Below are 15,866 nucleotides of genomic sequence, written 5' to 3'. Positions count from 1 at the left end.
TACATGGCCACGCGTTAGACTTTGTTGAACGGAAACGATAAGGGAGCTTTCCAAAAGAAATAGACAAGGAGTCAAATGGTGGGTACTCTGGCCTGGTGATTGCATAAGAGAGTCCAGTACCAGCCCTCAGCACCAATCTTATCTACCACTTTCTTCGATCCTCTTCACCCTATTAAGCAACAACGCAATGCTGTAGTCTAAAGTTGTTAAAGCAGCAGCCATAAAGATTTTTAGATTTATTTTTTTATATAAACTCTATTAAATATATAAAATTATATGAATATCTTTATAAAGTTGCTATTTACAAATTTATAAGATTTTATGAGGATATATACGTAAATAGCAAATTTATAAGGCTTTTTTGATTTATGGATTCAACTGAGTTATCAAAGATATGGCCAGTCTCAAATAAATTTTGATTTATTTTTAATAATTTTTTTTCAATTTATACCCTTCTAAATATACAAAATTATATGAATACCCTTTCAAAACTATTATTTTTTTATGTCTACCTGCAAAATTATTTTAATTATTTTAATTTCAAATTATTTATTTTTTAATGGCATTAGATGATACGGATACATTACAAAAAAAATTGATATACATAGAAAATAAATATTTTATAAGGCTATACGAGCAAATAGCAATTTTCTAACTGTATACATATAATTTTGCATATTTAGAAGAGTATACATGCCAAAAAAAAAAAAAAATCTAAAATTTTTATGAAGCATAATTAACTAGACAAAAAAATGCAACAGTGCAGCTTTTCAGTAGTGAACTTGATATAAACTCTGAATTAGTATCTTACTATTTAATTTTTTTTAAACAATCAGGATGCAGAAGATATTTCTAGAGTGATATATAGAATTGTGCATCCCTGCAAACTGAATTCTTGAAACAGTATCAAAGCTTGGCGCATTAATGCAAAACGATGACTATGATCGCAACTAACTATTTTAAAAAAAAAAATAATCTGCGGAGTGATAATTACAGTCCCTCTTGGTGGTTCTATCAGTCAAAGAAACGGAGTAAGGACTGAAAGAAGATGAGCGTACCGATTAGAAAACAGAGAAAGAGTATTTACAGGGGAAAGAGATGGATTGAGGTGGAGCAAAGTCACGCGGAGTTTACAATAACAATAAAAATTACAATTGCGTTTAAAAGTCCGGTAATGATAAAAATGAAAGATCTAGTTGCTGGAAATCAACCCACATGGTTGGTTCATCATTACATGGCAGAGATGAGACCACCACACATGTCATGATCATTCACAAACACAGCTCACACCAAGGACAAGGCCAATGGGGTCAACTCTGCGATGAATGCTTACAAAAAGCTTGAATGCACATGAGCAGCATCTCATTGGCTTCCTGATGAGAAAACATTGCAGTGGCTACCCACATAGGCTGAAATGTGTACTTCACCCTAGCTTTCAGATTTACACAATTCGAGAAAACTATACACCACACCACCGTACACCCGGTGACAGTGCATCACGCCGATCATCTCGTCTCGTTCCTATTAGCTCCATTCATCATGTGCTCGTTCTGATGACTAGCCCGCTAGAACCAGATGAGTAATCGGCGTCGTGCACTGCCATATGGTGTACGATAAAATTCACACACAATTCACACAGATTTTTGGATACTAAACCAGCTCATGCCCCCAGCAAAACTGGTTTCACCAATCGGTCTAGTTTGGTTATAAAAATGAATTATCCATTCTGCAAATGTGTCACCCACCTCCAAATGTAATGAAGCACGATATAGCACCGTAGCAGCACAGTCCACATGCTTGCTATAGCGCTCCGCACAGTCTCTATGGGTAAAAATCTCACTTCCCAACGCAAGATGGAATGACAATGCCTGACAGCATCAAAACTGCCACCTTACCATATCAGAATTATTTTTGGCCAAGCACCCCAGTCTGATATTGCCTGGGATCCAATGGATCACAAAACATACCATTCTTCAGAAGATTCATGTTAATTCTTCTTAATATATCTCAAATTAAATTTAGGAGATCCTAAGGTGAAACAATGTTCGGAAGCTTCAACAGTTGATCAGGCTATGAAAAACAAAAAGAATCGAACAGTGTCAAGCACTAAACAACTGTTTCAAGTCATTTAATTCAGAATAGATGCCGTGCATTGTGCAGCAATCATAATCTCAGACTTTAGAAATTGAAAAAAAAAAAAATTCTGGGGCAAGTTAAGAGCAATTTAGCCGCCAAGACAGTTTGAAATAATACAAGTATAAGGTGACATTCGTTTACAAGGAAAGGAGCTTTGAAAACCACTCCTTGTTTCTCAGTTGGGTAAGAAAGGCAAGACCTCTTGAATCTTGTTCTGGATGGCAGGTCATTCTAAGCAAAAGAAAGAGCTGCATAAAATAACCTTACACCACAAAACTAAGCATCAAAGGGAGGAGGAAGAAGAGACACAACATATGCTACATTATTAATTAATGCAGCTACCTGCAAATAAATGAGATACATGTATGGCAGAACAGTCTCAAATCCTCCACTAATTAGTCCTTACAAGGGGCTTCACCTTACGCTTGTGGCCCATACTGTTCACCAGATCTTTGCGTGTACATACAGGAAACATGTTGAGGCCTGGCATCTTTAATCGTCTGAGAACATACGGAAAACTAAGCTGATCACGTGATGTGAAACGGACCACCTCATTGAACCAAAGACACATGAAGAGATTTGTCATCGGTGTGTGCTCCCTTACAATCACAGAAGCTTCAGCTAGAGCTGAACAGGGCAAACATTACTAAGTATCAGTTTGGTTTTCTAGAAATCAGATATAACATTAACTTTACATAGAGATAAATGGTTTTAGAGGTGTGTTCGCTTTTGAACAAGGTTCATTCTCCTAAGAAAAGATCAACCTAAAACAAAAGGAAGCTGAGTTTGTAACAACCCAGGACCTCACCCAAAAAGACTAGCCGGATTTCTTAATCCTGTATAAGTACCCAAAATCTACCAGCGAATAACCGATGTAGGACTGAACACACGCCTGTATGGATCCTCACATACTCCATCCGTTTAAGCTATGATGTCCTCATCAGGCTAAGGGTTTAAATCCAGTCAAATCTAATCACAAGCACCACGATCGGTCTTGTGGTCAGCCCTAACGAATCCATGCTGCAGTATTCTCTAGTCCACATAGGTTATAGCCGCTCTGATACCATCTACACCCACCTACAACCTCACTCAAAAAGGCTAGCCGGAAGGTATTATTTGGATTCCTTAATCCTGTATAAGTACTCAAGATTTACCTAGCGAATAACCGATGTGGGACTAAACACGCGCGCACGGGTCCTCACAGAGTTGTATTCAATCTGGTCTAAGCATTCACTCACCCACAACTGAAAAGCATATTCTAACTTGGCAGCACAATGGAGGCTGCCACTGCAAGGTTACCCTTGGTCTAGTTCAAAAGATGCTCTAGCTAACCACCAAACCCTATAGTGACTAGCAACAAGACCTTGGCCTGCATAACCTACCCTGCTTATGATGCTCTCCAAGACTTGACATAATGATCAGAATTTCAGCGTATATAAACTTCTAAGGTAAGATTAGAAGCAAACCTTTCTTCCCATTGAACCTTTTCTCATCAGGAATACCATCTTGCCAGTACTGACTTAACTGCACCTCCACTTCTTCCGGGGTTGCTTTGTGTTTTTTAACAATGGCCCTTCCCTCATCATACAGGCTACTGCGTGCTCCATGTTCGGATATGGCAAGGATGGAATTTGTACGCCAAAGTAGTGCTTCTAGTACACCTAATGGATCTCTTCGAAATTGAGACTTTGAGTCTACCCAAATTGAATACCTTGCTTCAGGAAAAAGGCGATGGCTCAACATCTGTAGCAGTAAATAAGAATATTATCTAATGCACAACCAAATTCTGAAACAATCAAATCCTAAAAGGAGAAGTATTCAATGTGCAGAATGCAGAACAACTAGCCAAGTCTATTTTAAATATTGCAGCCTTGTCAAGATGAAGGGTGAAAAGGTCCATTTTCTAGCCAACTGGATTGATGGAAACAAGACATCCATAGCTTGAAGGAAAGCCATGCATTAACAAGATAACAATAGAGTTCCTATTGATCATTTTTACTATGGAAAACAAAAACTAGAGCAAATAGCATTCTTTTTCTTTCACGGAAAAAGTTATCCAGATTTTAGAGAGAGAAAATTGTATTGAGGATTGGTTATATTACTAGTAAATCTCACCAACTGACAGAAATGTGAACCTCTATTGGAAGAGTTTCTCATCATAAACTGCTGCAGCAACTAATGGCTTCCATAGCTAGAAAAATAATATATATGAAACAGATCAACCTTTTCTAAGAATAAAGCTAAAGTGGCAGACTAAATTCAACCATAACACCACATTCATGCTCGATAATAAAATAGTTCGGCATAAGTGAAATAAATATTCATCCGTATCATTTTGGTAGCTTATATATTAAATAATCGAGAGATAGATGGAAATATATGTAATGTAAATAGGAGTTTGCTGGATTAACTGGAGAAGTGCCCTATAGGGTATTCTGTGATTGATGCATATCTTGGAGATTTAGGAAAAGTTCTATAGGATTGCAATAAAGCCTCTGGTGTTGTATGACTCAAAATATGAGGCAATAAAGAGGATTCAGAAAAACAAGTTGAGCATGATAGAAATGAGAATTTTAAGATGAATGTGTGGTAAAACTATAAAGAATAAATTGAGAGATGAATACCTTAGAAAAGTTTACACAAGTTAAAGACAAAGTGATAACAAAATCATTGAAAATTGATTGAGATGCTATAGATATGTACAACAAAGACTTTAGGAGGGCTGAATAAGAAGAGGTAATTTAATTTGTATTGATAGATGAGGAGAAGACTTAATGAAACATTGATGCGAATTGTGAGAAACGGTACGGAAAAGCTTGAAATAACATACAAGAGGTGGCCCTAAATAGGAATTCCTAGTGAATGAGGACTAATAAAACTGAACACTAATAGCCAATTTTGGAAAGGAGGGGGGGGTGGGTTGGGGGTGAAGCATCAAAGAGATGAAGATACTGCCTGGAAAAGCTGAAAGACAGTGAACATCTCAAAATATTTACAAGAAGATCATCATAAGCATTGAACAATAAGTACCATGTACATTCACAACTGTTTCTCTACCTTCGGTATTTTTCCATTCAACCGTTGATCTGCAAAAGGAAGATCTCTAACAACCACGATACGCCATTTACCAATCATATGGTCATCACCAATTACTTTTCCTTCTGCTTCCTGAGCTGAGAGAGTGATTTCATCCCAAAATGCCACATAGCAAACCTGCATTAAGAAAAGCTCGATGCATAAGCAGACAGAACCACAGAACAAATGAAACAGAACTTTGCAAAACAAAACCTTTTCAAGTGACGCCTCTGTCATTCCAATAGGTTGGTAGAGATCATCCCCGCCACCAAATGCACATGTAGATACAACAGCTTTGCAAGTTTTCATGTAATTTTTGTCATCATCAGAAATCTTAAAACCACCATTTTCACTGTAGAAACCACAATGCACCACAGCAGTTTCATTCACCTGGAAACGATCATGAGTGCACATAAAAAATATGCTAAAGTAAACCAAAAAAAGAAACACAACCAGGGAGGAAGATCCATCACAATTTGCAAGGCAATCATTTAGGCAGAAGTTTGACATTAAATTACACTTTGGTAAGTTTCATTGCAATAAGACACCCTGGGCATCAAATTTTACAAGGAATTTTGGGCAAAAAGAACTCTTGAAAACTGAACATTAATTAGGTGCAGAATAGAACCTTGAAACTTTTTTCTCTCTCATGAAGCGTTTGAATTCCAGTGAATAAATTCAATCTAGTACCTCCAGCATACTGAGGCAAAAGTGTGGCATTGCCTGCAGCAAGTTGTTCTCCTGAATCTGATTTATATACAACTCTCTTGAGGGGAACATTGGGTTCTGCACTAGAAGGAAACTCCAGTTTCTGTAATTTTTCTTGACTGAGCATCTTCAGGCAAGCTGTCAAATCCAGAAAATATAATTTTTTAAGAAAAGAAGCTCCAAACTTGGATTGGACAGTGAAGTTATAAAGAACAGACTAACATTATAAAGTTGCAAAAGTTTTTTTATAGTGAGGAAACAAGCAGATTGAGTCTGTTTAGGATGCTTCAGAAAGTGAAGATAAACAGAAAGACTCGACGGTACGTATTCAGCAAATCTATGAGCAAACCTTTTGAGTCACTACTTACCATTCTACCATCTCATGTGTCTGAAATCTGTTATACACGGGTCCAGGACCATGGCTAACTGATCAACATCGATATCCACAACTTTCAGCTCTTAAAATTGAACCCAGCTCAATATTAAACGTTGAGCATAGGTAAGGCTGGTATGTTTTAACAACAAAAAAAAAAGTTGGAGGAATATGTAAATATACTATAATGTTTAACAGTCATAATCTTATAATTGGACGGTAGCAACATAGATCTACCTCCATAACCTGTAGCTCTTTCAGTTCGGAATCATCCTAAAAAATAAGAAGATGGATCTCTACCCCCATTCCCTCCCTTTCTTTCGAACTCATACCCTCCCCACTAACACAATCCTAGTAGCATCATTGTCTATGGGAGTTATTCATCTGAGCAGTTCCTCAAATATTCTTACCAATTATCGCCACATATTCTTCTTGAAAATTTATAAGAATATACAAAGCTTTTACTACATGGCAGAAACAAGATATACTTTTTTTTATTCCTTCATTTTGACCCGTAAATTGGGGACCAAACAAGAACCTCTGAACTATCCTTTCCCCTTATTGGCCACGTTGCTTAGACAATGTACCATCTCGAACTGTTAGCAAAAAGAAATAAATTAATCGAATGATATATAACACTGCATTTCCTCAAGTTTCCACTTTCTAATCCATTTATTAGTTAAAGATCCTATTTTAAAACATAAAACTCCCTCCGAGGTTGGTGAACCCTAAATCATTGCATGCCCAGCAAACTGTAAAGAGGACAGAATATTTACTAAATCCACACAATTACATTTTTTTTACTAAATTACTAAAATTCGTTAGGGTTTTTTCCATACCAGAAAAGCAAAAAGATCAATTCTTTCAATTTTTTCAAGAAAAACTGCCAGAAATCCAGAAAGAAGAAAGAACAACCAAGCGATTCGAATCATCTTACGCTCTCTAACGCCCCTGACGATTCTGGTGGTGGGGTCGAGGCGGTTTAGGTTCCCCGTCGACTCCTCTGCTGGGACGGGCTCCGATTTGGGCTCCCCCTGGGGCTTCCTTGCAAGCTTCGAGCTCTCGACGAGGAGCAGCGCGATCGCCGGGAGGAAGAGCAGCACCGTCCACCACCGTATCGCCTTCCTCACGATTTTCCGGCAGAAATCAGCCCGCCCCCGGGCGCCGGGTTTCTTGCGCTTGTGGCGGACCCGGACCCGCATTCGGCCGGCAACCTCGTCGTCGTCGGAGACGGAGACGGAGATGCTGTTAAGCATCGAGGAGGACATCGGCGGTGAACTGGAGGGCAAGGTTGGAATTAGGGTTTTGGCGCGTTCTTTCTCCCTTCAGACAGGAAAGCTACCCATCGACGAGAATACCAAGGTCCGTCCACCGAGCGAGAGCCGAATTAGGGATACTATTGTACGAATATGAGATGGGAGGAACTCGAATAACTCGGTCCGGGTGATCGTTGAGTCGACTCAGTGGTCTGACTAGGTAAAGGTGCGAACGGGAATGATGAGTAATAATATAGCATTTGCTGTGATTCCTTTATGGCTCGGTATATGAATTGATTTGGGCTAGGATCGGAGATATACCCTACCCTCTATATCATTTTCTTCCTTTTAATTTGGCAGATTGTACTCATATTAAAACTATTTGAATGCTGCTTTTAATGAAAAAAAAAATATTTCACTTTATAGGCCAAGACCTAAGGAAGGATACAAAAATAAGTACCTCTAGGTCTTCAGAAACATCAAGATTATTTATTTACAACTCAATTACAAGATAGGGGCAAACTCAAACTCGCTTATTATTTGAGTCAATATGAAGTATAGCCTAGCTCGCATGAGCTTGATTTGCCAAAAGGCAGTTGCCCATCTCAAATCATACCAACCGTATGGAACCTTGCTAAAACATGCCAATTGCCCAAAGCCTATGCTAACCTTGCTTCCATGATCGCCATAGCCACATCAAAATTCCTAAGATATTTGTGGAAATTCAACTGTAGCACCAACACAATTCCAAGGAGGGGAGGGGGGGAGTTAACCATAAGATAGGCCTCACTTGGAACTCTCTCATTCTTGTATAAAGGGCTAAGGGTTTCAATATTAGCTAAGTTCTTGATAATAGATGCACTTATTCACCAAATGAATCAAGGTTGCTTTTATTAATAGCCTCAAGTATTCGTACATATATATATTCTTTGTTTGCTAATTCATTTTTAGTCTTTATAGTCTTGTGGGCTTGGGCAAGACGAGCACTCCATGGCAAAAAATCGGCACTGCTGCACTGAAATCCAGCTCCTACAAATTCTGTATCTCGATCTATTATTTTGCCGGTCGGACTGCTAGACTGGTACCACGATAGATCTCAAAATTGATTCAGATAATAAAAAACAGTATTTTATATACTTTATAGACTGAATTGACAATGTTATTGAATATCGGATACTTGTAGCTTGGACCCAATCCTGTCCTCAAATTGATTCTACTATGATGATTCTCGCCCTAGGTAATCTGATAAAATAGACTTTATAGATTGAATTGGTAATGTTATCAAATATTGGATACTTATGGCTTGGACCCCATTCCATCCTCAAATTTATTTTACTATGATTCTCATTCTAGTTTATCTAATAATTAGAACATGCATGTGTGCGCGCGCGCATCATATATATATATATATATATATATATATATATATATATATATATATATATATATATATATATATATATATATATATATATATATATATATATCTGTGCATGGGCATATGTGTGCAGACACCATATCTTTGATACTGGGACCTGTTATGCATCTTGGACAGTATGGGCTTATCCTCATAGAAGACACCATAATTTCAATTATAAGCATGAGTTCAATGCCGGGTAGCAAGCAAATCCCGACTACAGTGCAGTTATTGAAAGGAAAGGGCAGCCTTTAATTCTAATCAATCAATGGAATCTAACAGTGAATTCATACTTACAGAAGAATTGACATCAGATTGATGATCAGCCGTAAGTTTCTGCACATTCCTGATTAGGGCTTACCCGAAATCCCTTTGGTTAGCAACCGGAAATTCAAAGTTCAATTCTTAGATGGTGCATCCAAAAACTCTACGCTTAGATAATTATAATATGAGTGGATCTTCCTCCCCTTATCTCTAAATAAATAAATAAATCCTTTGAGTTGGATCTCTTGGTTGAAGTTGTGCTTTACAGCAAACTGAATGCAACAAAGTAGAGGTTCAGCTCAAAGGGGAGAGCGCATGCTCCAAGTAGTCTAGAGTGCCATGAATTAAGAGTGTCTGACCCAGCTCTGGAAATTGAAGCTAGTTTGCAGTTGAAGGCAATGGAGGATTAGCTCTATATTTCGAGACTAACTACCCATTTGGGCAGAAGATATATCTAACTTTGGTCAACATCCAGATTCTAATAGAAAGGAAAATAGAGGACAGCATTCCACAAGATAACGCAATTTACTTTAATTTGAACCATCTGAATGGAACTGGCAGTCCAGGCAGCAAAACGTAGGTTTGAAAAATAAGCAGACGACAATAGACATTCAACAACTGTACATCGAAGAGACATGGAATGAAAAAGCCTGATGCAACCAATCCTCTAGCAAGCAGTCGGCCTGAAGAGAGGACTTGCTTGTCTGAAGTAAACAAACTCAGTTTGCAAGAGTTCCTTACAGAACCTGCACAGGGGTAACAATAACAACGAGATTTATGTTTTATCTAAATCTCCAAATAATCACAGAAAAGAACTATAACCGGTCAGTGCAACCACTAGAGCAAATACACCAAACAGCTATTCCCCTTTCTCAATACAACTATGCATTTACCATATGGGAAAGTAACAGTCCCAAACATTTGAGACAAAGGTAGCGGAACATTTGTTAACAGCAAGTTCTGACTTTTCTAAATGAAAACAGATTGGCACCCTCATGGAATGCAGAAAAGAAACAGGGTATAAGTAGGCAGATTGGTGGCCTCATAGATTGCAGAGGTGAAACTGGACAAATTGGTCACCTCATAGAATGTGGAACAGAAATAAGGTGAAACCAAAACTGGATCTTCTTGTCAAATTTTGCACAACCATCTCACTCTCTCTACCCATATTTTATCAGTTTCTAGGAACTGACAAAATAAAGGTAGAACAGGAGAAAAGCTGGCCATGGTCGTTCAAGAAAAGATCAACCGATCACACTATCTGCAAGCAGAGATATGTTGATATGTACCACAAAACCACGGAAAAGAACACAATGAACAGAAGGCATTTGCTCTAAAATCTACCTTTTAACGCTTTGAGTATTGAGGGGCTTTCCGTGCCTTCTTGAGACCAACTTTCTTCCTTTCTACAACTCGAGAATCTCTTGTCAGAAGACCTTCTTTCCTCAAAGGAGCCCTATGGTTCTCACTGACCTTAAGCAAAGCACGTGCAATACCAAGAGAAATCGCCTGTGCCTGACCTGAGAGCCCACCGCCATGAGCTTTAACAAAAACATCGTAGCCACTGTCATACCCTAAAGTCACTAAGGGAGTTCTGATATATTGCAGCCACAAAGGATTTCCTTGGAGATATTCCTGTTAATTGCATCCCCATAATCAGTAAATCTAGAAGTCTATGTGACAACAGACTTCTGCAACACTTTTTAAAACTCTTTAAAGGTAGAAAACATCAGCATGCATATTAAATAGATTAGAGTTGCTAGTTTAGCAATCAATCAGTACAATGAAATGATGCTTCGAGAGCATCAAATGCCTTAAAGAAGATTGAGAGTTGCAATTGTAACATGGCAAGTGAATGTAAGCCCATTGTTCACATCTTACGATTAATATTTTTAAATAGAACTGCAAATGAAGAAATTGCAAATCACATTTGGAACCATAGTGATGTTAATAAATAGTGGTGCAGAAGGCTGAAAAGAAATAAACTAAATAGTCACAGATATGTCAAAATATGAGGACATAAAATCATTCTACCTGTGCTTGGTGCCCAACATAGAACTATGAGTTTCATTGTCTTCGCATACTTGTACTGAACAGACAGCCTGCCACAATACATGCAAACATACAGAAAAGCATGCACAGGTGCACACACTTAAAAGCAGCAGCAGAGCCTTTCTTCAATGAGAAATAAAGGCTCTGCCTAAGCATATACGTTCAACAAATAAAGTACATTTACCACCTATTTTAACAAGGCACAAAAAACTGAGACTTGTATCTGAGATATCTTCAGACCTCCTTTGGAATCAATTATATTCCATTATCTCTTCAGAACTAAATATAAACAGCGGAGAGTTCAAGGTATGGACCCTATACTACATAGGAGGATTATAACTTTGAACAAGCTGCCTAGCAACTCTGCTGGGAGCAGGCAGCTCCTTTGATAAAGATCAGTTATATAAGTAGACCATATGGTCCTAGTGCCATGTATAGAAAAGCTTGGGCTCGATGGTCATGATCAACGGACAAACTATCAGGAACCAATCAGTTAGCGGGACAGAACAGGCTTCTGATTTGGTTTGTATTCAGGCTTTATATAACCTTCCACTGTCCTGCTCGCCTCTCTCGTTAGGGCTAGGGTTTCATCACTGCTGCTTCTACCAACAATGACAATGAAAACGATGATGAACCGGTACTCATCCCTCTCTCTCACTCTCCGCTCTCTTTTGTTCATCTCTCCCTCTTTCTTTCTCGCCCTCTCTGTTTGAGGAAGCCCTCCGCTCTCTCTTGCTCCCCTCTCTCGCTAGAACTAGAGTTTCATCACCACCACACCACCAGTGATGACAATGACGACAACGATAGAATTGTACACATCCCTCCCTCTGTTTCTTTCTCTCCCTCTCTGTTCTCTCCTTTCTCTCTCACTCACCTCTCTCTCTCCTCTCTCGCCCCCTTCCCTCTCCTCTCTCTTCTCTCTCCCTCTCCATCCTCCTAGTTCCGGTACAATTCAGTCAGTATGGTACGTACCAACACAGTGCCGAACCGATCACCGGCCGATACGATGCCCGGTACCTGTTTGACAAATCTTGGTCATCATGGTTTGTTTCTCACTTTCAATAAATTAAGGAACAATTAAATGCCTTTTAGAAGTTCCATACCATTAAATGGACCAAATATCCCAACCCAGTCCATTAGCAATTCAACTCTTTAAGCAAGGCAAATGATACAGCAACTCCAATAGGAGAGCAAAAATACTAGGAATCTCTCAAAAGCTTCAACAAAATTTGTTTACCCACCTTAAAATATATTCTAGTAAGGAAAAGATCTCATCTTTCTAGAACCCCTTTCAAAAAACCATAATTAATATGATAGGTCAGGCACTCAGACCGACTATGGACTAATCTAGTCATAGGACTCCAAAAATCACCTTTCCTATCCTCGCCCCTTCCCCCCCCCCCCCCCCCCCCCCCCCCACCCCCCCAAAAAAAGAGAGAAGAAGATGTCAAGCTCAAAACAAGGTGTGAACGACAAGGGCAAAATAGATATGCCAGGTTGACTAGAAGAGTTGTCTTCATTTATTTACATTTTATGGTTGGCCACCAATCATGACTTTACCAGATAATGGTGATTGCTTGTGTAACCAAACTGGTGGACAACCTCAAAGTAGTTTTGTAAGTATGCATCATAAGTGAACTTTAATGTATTCCCAATGCCTAGCAATGACAATGACAAGGAACTCACTCTAGCATGCAGGCTCAAATAGATCCAGTCGGGTCAGAGATCTTGACCCAAGTAAGACCCATCAAAATCTCCACCAAAGTTAATGTGCAAGCAGACCCACTTAAAATCATTGGGTCAGGCAAGGTAAATACATTACATTGCATCGTTTGGATTGAAGTCCTAGAAAGATCATGTGGACAAGTTTGGCTAGTGGTAGCTTCCTCACTTCGTGGCTCTTAAGAAGTTTGTTCTCCTTGTGGCAAGTATACAAGAAGATTCACAATCTTATAATGAATGCAGCATAATCCTATATGTCAAATGAAATTAACTTAATTATTCAATCCTCATATATCACCTTTGTCTGCTCATAATGAAAAGCAGAATGCACTTGGCACATCATATCATGCTTCTAAATAACGAAAAAAGAAGTGTTTCAATTTGTGTCCTGGATCAAGTCTGATTAGGTTAGTGTTTCATTAGAATTATTAAGCACTAGAATGCTACTATCTAGCACTAATGGAATATTGAGATAACTATAGAAAAGCATACATGTATCAATTTGTGTCTTGGATCAAGTCTGATTAGGGTAGATCCATTGCACCTAATATTGACCCTTTAGGTGCATAAACAAATGAGAGTCAGATTGTTTTAAGAATCAATTCACATAATGAATGATGCAGATAAGATCTTGAACAAACATATGCTTGTCCAGATTTAGGGCAATTCAAGTTTTCAGGCCAACCAACCTGTTTGCAGTGTAATATTGATCAAATGCTGACATAAATTGAACTCTATTACATTTAGTATAGCAACTGGGCTCAAAGCCGCCCTAGCATTAGGGAAGCTCGACAATCTGGTCATGACTATAGTGAAATTTTACTGAGATTTATTTCTTTCAGTTTGGCAATCATCGAGAAAATTATCAGATTGTTAGTAAACATCTCCTCCTTGTCCCAGATTTCCACCGAGGTTTGCCTACCAAAAAATTGTAATAAGGTCTAAAAATACTAAATTTCTGTCAGGAGCAATTTGAAACAATGACAAGCAGTTCCCCATCAAATTTAGATGTATTGCACTGCCCAAAAATTGTTGTTTTTCAACAATGGCAGTATAGAAAAGTACGAATCTTTCAAAGAAGAACAATAAATGGGGAACAAAAGATTCCCAATTTTGTCAAAGGAAAGACACTTCATTTGACACTTATACGAATGATGCAAGAATTTTTCACCCAATCTAGAGTTGTTATAGCGCCAAAAATTTCTTCTTTCTCATAACGGAATCATAGAGAGAAGCAGAATTCTTTCCAACACATAAAAGATTGAAGGAAACGAAAGAATCCAAATTTCAGCAAAAGGGAGCCACCCAAAACTTCCTTACAAAATCAAACGCTATAAAACTGCAATAAGTTAATTCTTCTTCTCAAAAGCAATATAGAGAAGAAAAATTAATTCAAGGAAGCAAATGAGTGGGGAAAAAAGAGCCCAAATTTCAGCAAACTATCACAACTGGAAAAATAACCTATATATAAATTTTTGATAGCACTGGGGAAAGGTTTCCCGACCTTGGCGTCCCGGTAGTTGATGATGACCTTTCCGGTCCCTTCTTGGAGTACAACGCGAGCTATAGCGCATTTCCTCCGGCCGGTCCCGATGATCTTCTGGGCAGCGAACCCGCCTGGAAGCCTCGATTTCACGTACTTCTCCAAGCTCATCCCTTCCAGGCCCGCCGTCGTGGGGGCGAACGTGCCGCCGGCCACGGAGGCGACTGCGGTGGAAGAGGAGGAGGCGACGATCGCGGAGGGACGGTTCCGCCGGAGGGGCGCGGCATTGGGGGGCGACCGAATCCGTGGGAGGGAGAGGGTTCGCGGCTTCGAGGAGATTTGGGAGGAGAAGGAAAGAGAGGAGAAGGAGGAGGTGAGGGAGGAGAGAGAGATCGCCATGGAGCCCTTTTTTCTCCTCTCTCGTTTCGAAGGATATATACAGTCTGATGATAGGTTTTAAGCGGGTGGTAGAAGCCGCCCCATAACACTGTGGGAACCGTATCGAAAACGGGTAGTCGAAAACGGAAGAGGGGGGGGGGGGGGGGGGGGTGTGTTTTTAGCGAAAAAAAACGAAGGGGGAAACGCGTGGATGCTATCCCCATGTTTGGATGGATTGTATGATATCCGAGGAGGATATCCTGAATTTGGATAGCAGAATCTGACTCATCCCAGCCGGCCCGTCTGATCCCATAAAATACGTTTGGACGGGGGTTTTCTAAAATCACGTTAGCTCTTTTTTTCTTTTTGCTGGAGAAAAAAAAAAAAAAAAAAAAAAAGAAGGAGAAGGAGGAAGGAAGGGACAAGCCCACCCCCGCGTAGACCGTGTATTGGGCACCCCAGCCGGTTTTACTCATATCCTCCCCACCCATGGGTCCGTTTTGGTTACCCCTCTGGGCTCCAGTACGAACCCTCCGTGTGAGTATGTCACACCTGGCACCACCGAGGCTACCAGCAGACCAATACGCTCTTCCAGACCCCGTGTCCGAGTAGGGAATATCCGCTCTCCACAATTTAATCAACGCCCGTGCGTTTCGAACTCAGAACTATTTGGTTAGAAGTAAGGCTATGGTACCACTGCGCTACCACTTCAGTGGCTCTTTTACCCAAAGAGAAAAATCGGATTGATTTAGTGTGAGAATTTGGCCAGCTGCCCTGACCTGAACCAAAGTTCTACTCGCCTTCAAATTCAAAAATCCAAACAAAAATAAATCGGAACAGGGATCGCGATCCCCTACCCAAACGGCCCGAAACGACCACTGTTGGGGCAAGGCCGAGGGAGGTGCGGCCCGCGCGAACTCCTCAGAGCTGGTGCAAACAACCAGTAGCTGGTAGGGGCTGTTGAAACCAGCGAACAATCGGTCGTAGAGGTCGTTGAGCCAA

The 15,866-nt window shown here is 39.7% G+C and overlaps 2 protein-coding genes across 3 annotated transcripts; both read right to left on the bottom strand.

Moving 5' to 3' along the window:
• Positions 1-2,188: 2,188 nt before the first annotated feature.
• LOC103712303 lies at positions 2,189-7,681 on the bottom strand. The gene is made up of 6 exons (XM_008798787.3): positions 7,230-7,681; positions 5,840-6,057; positions 5,425-5,601; positions 5,194-5,349; positions 3,603-3,879; positions 2,189-2,763 (listed from the first exon to the last, which is right to left on the bottom strand). Exons 1-6 carry the CDS (start codon positions 7,558-7,560, stop codon positions 2,528-2,530), a joined length of 1,395 nt encoding a protein of 464 aa, XP_008797009.1. The 5' UTR covers positions 7,561-7,681; the 3' UTR covers positions 2,189-2,527.
• Positions 7,682-9,735: 2,054 nt separating this feature from the next.
• Positions 9,736-15,012, bottom strand: LOC103712302 (30S ribosomal protein S9, chloroplastic). 2 transcript variants are annotated; one of them, XM_008798785.3, is made up of 3 exons: positions 14,508-15,012; positions 10,574-10,864; positions 9,736-9,975 (listed from the first exon to the last, which is right to left on the bottom strand). In XM_008798785.3, exons 1-2 carry the CDS (start codon positions 14,883-14,885, stop codon positions 10,577-10,579), a joined length of 666 nt encoding a protein of 221 aa, XP_008797007.1. In that variant the 5' UTR covers positions 14,886-15,012; the 3' UTR covers positions 9,736-9,975; positions 10,574-10,576. The 2 variants fall into 2 exon arrangements, with proteins under 2 accessions (XP_008797007.1, XP_008797008.1); XM_008798786.3 differs by lacking the exon at positions 9,736-9,975 and adding an exon at positions 10,032-10,490.
• Positions 15,013-15,866: the final 854 nt, after the last annotated feature.

Source organism: Phoenix dactylifera, unplaced genomic scaffold (assembly GCF_009389715.1).
Source record: "Phoenix dactylifera cultivar Barhee BC4 unplaced genomic scaffold, palm_55x_up_171113_PBpolish2nd_filt_p 000007F, whole genome shotgun sequence".
NCBI lineage: Eukaryota > Viridiplantae > Streptophyta > Magnoliopsida > Arecales > Arecaceae > Phoenix > Phoenix dactylifera.
The sequence above is the reverse complement of the archived record's forward strand: the minus strand, read 5'-3'. Positions and strand labels throughout refer to the sequence as shown.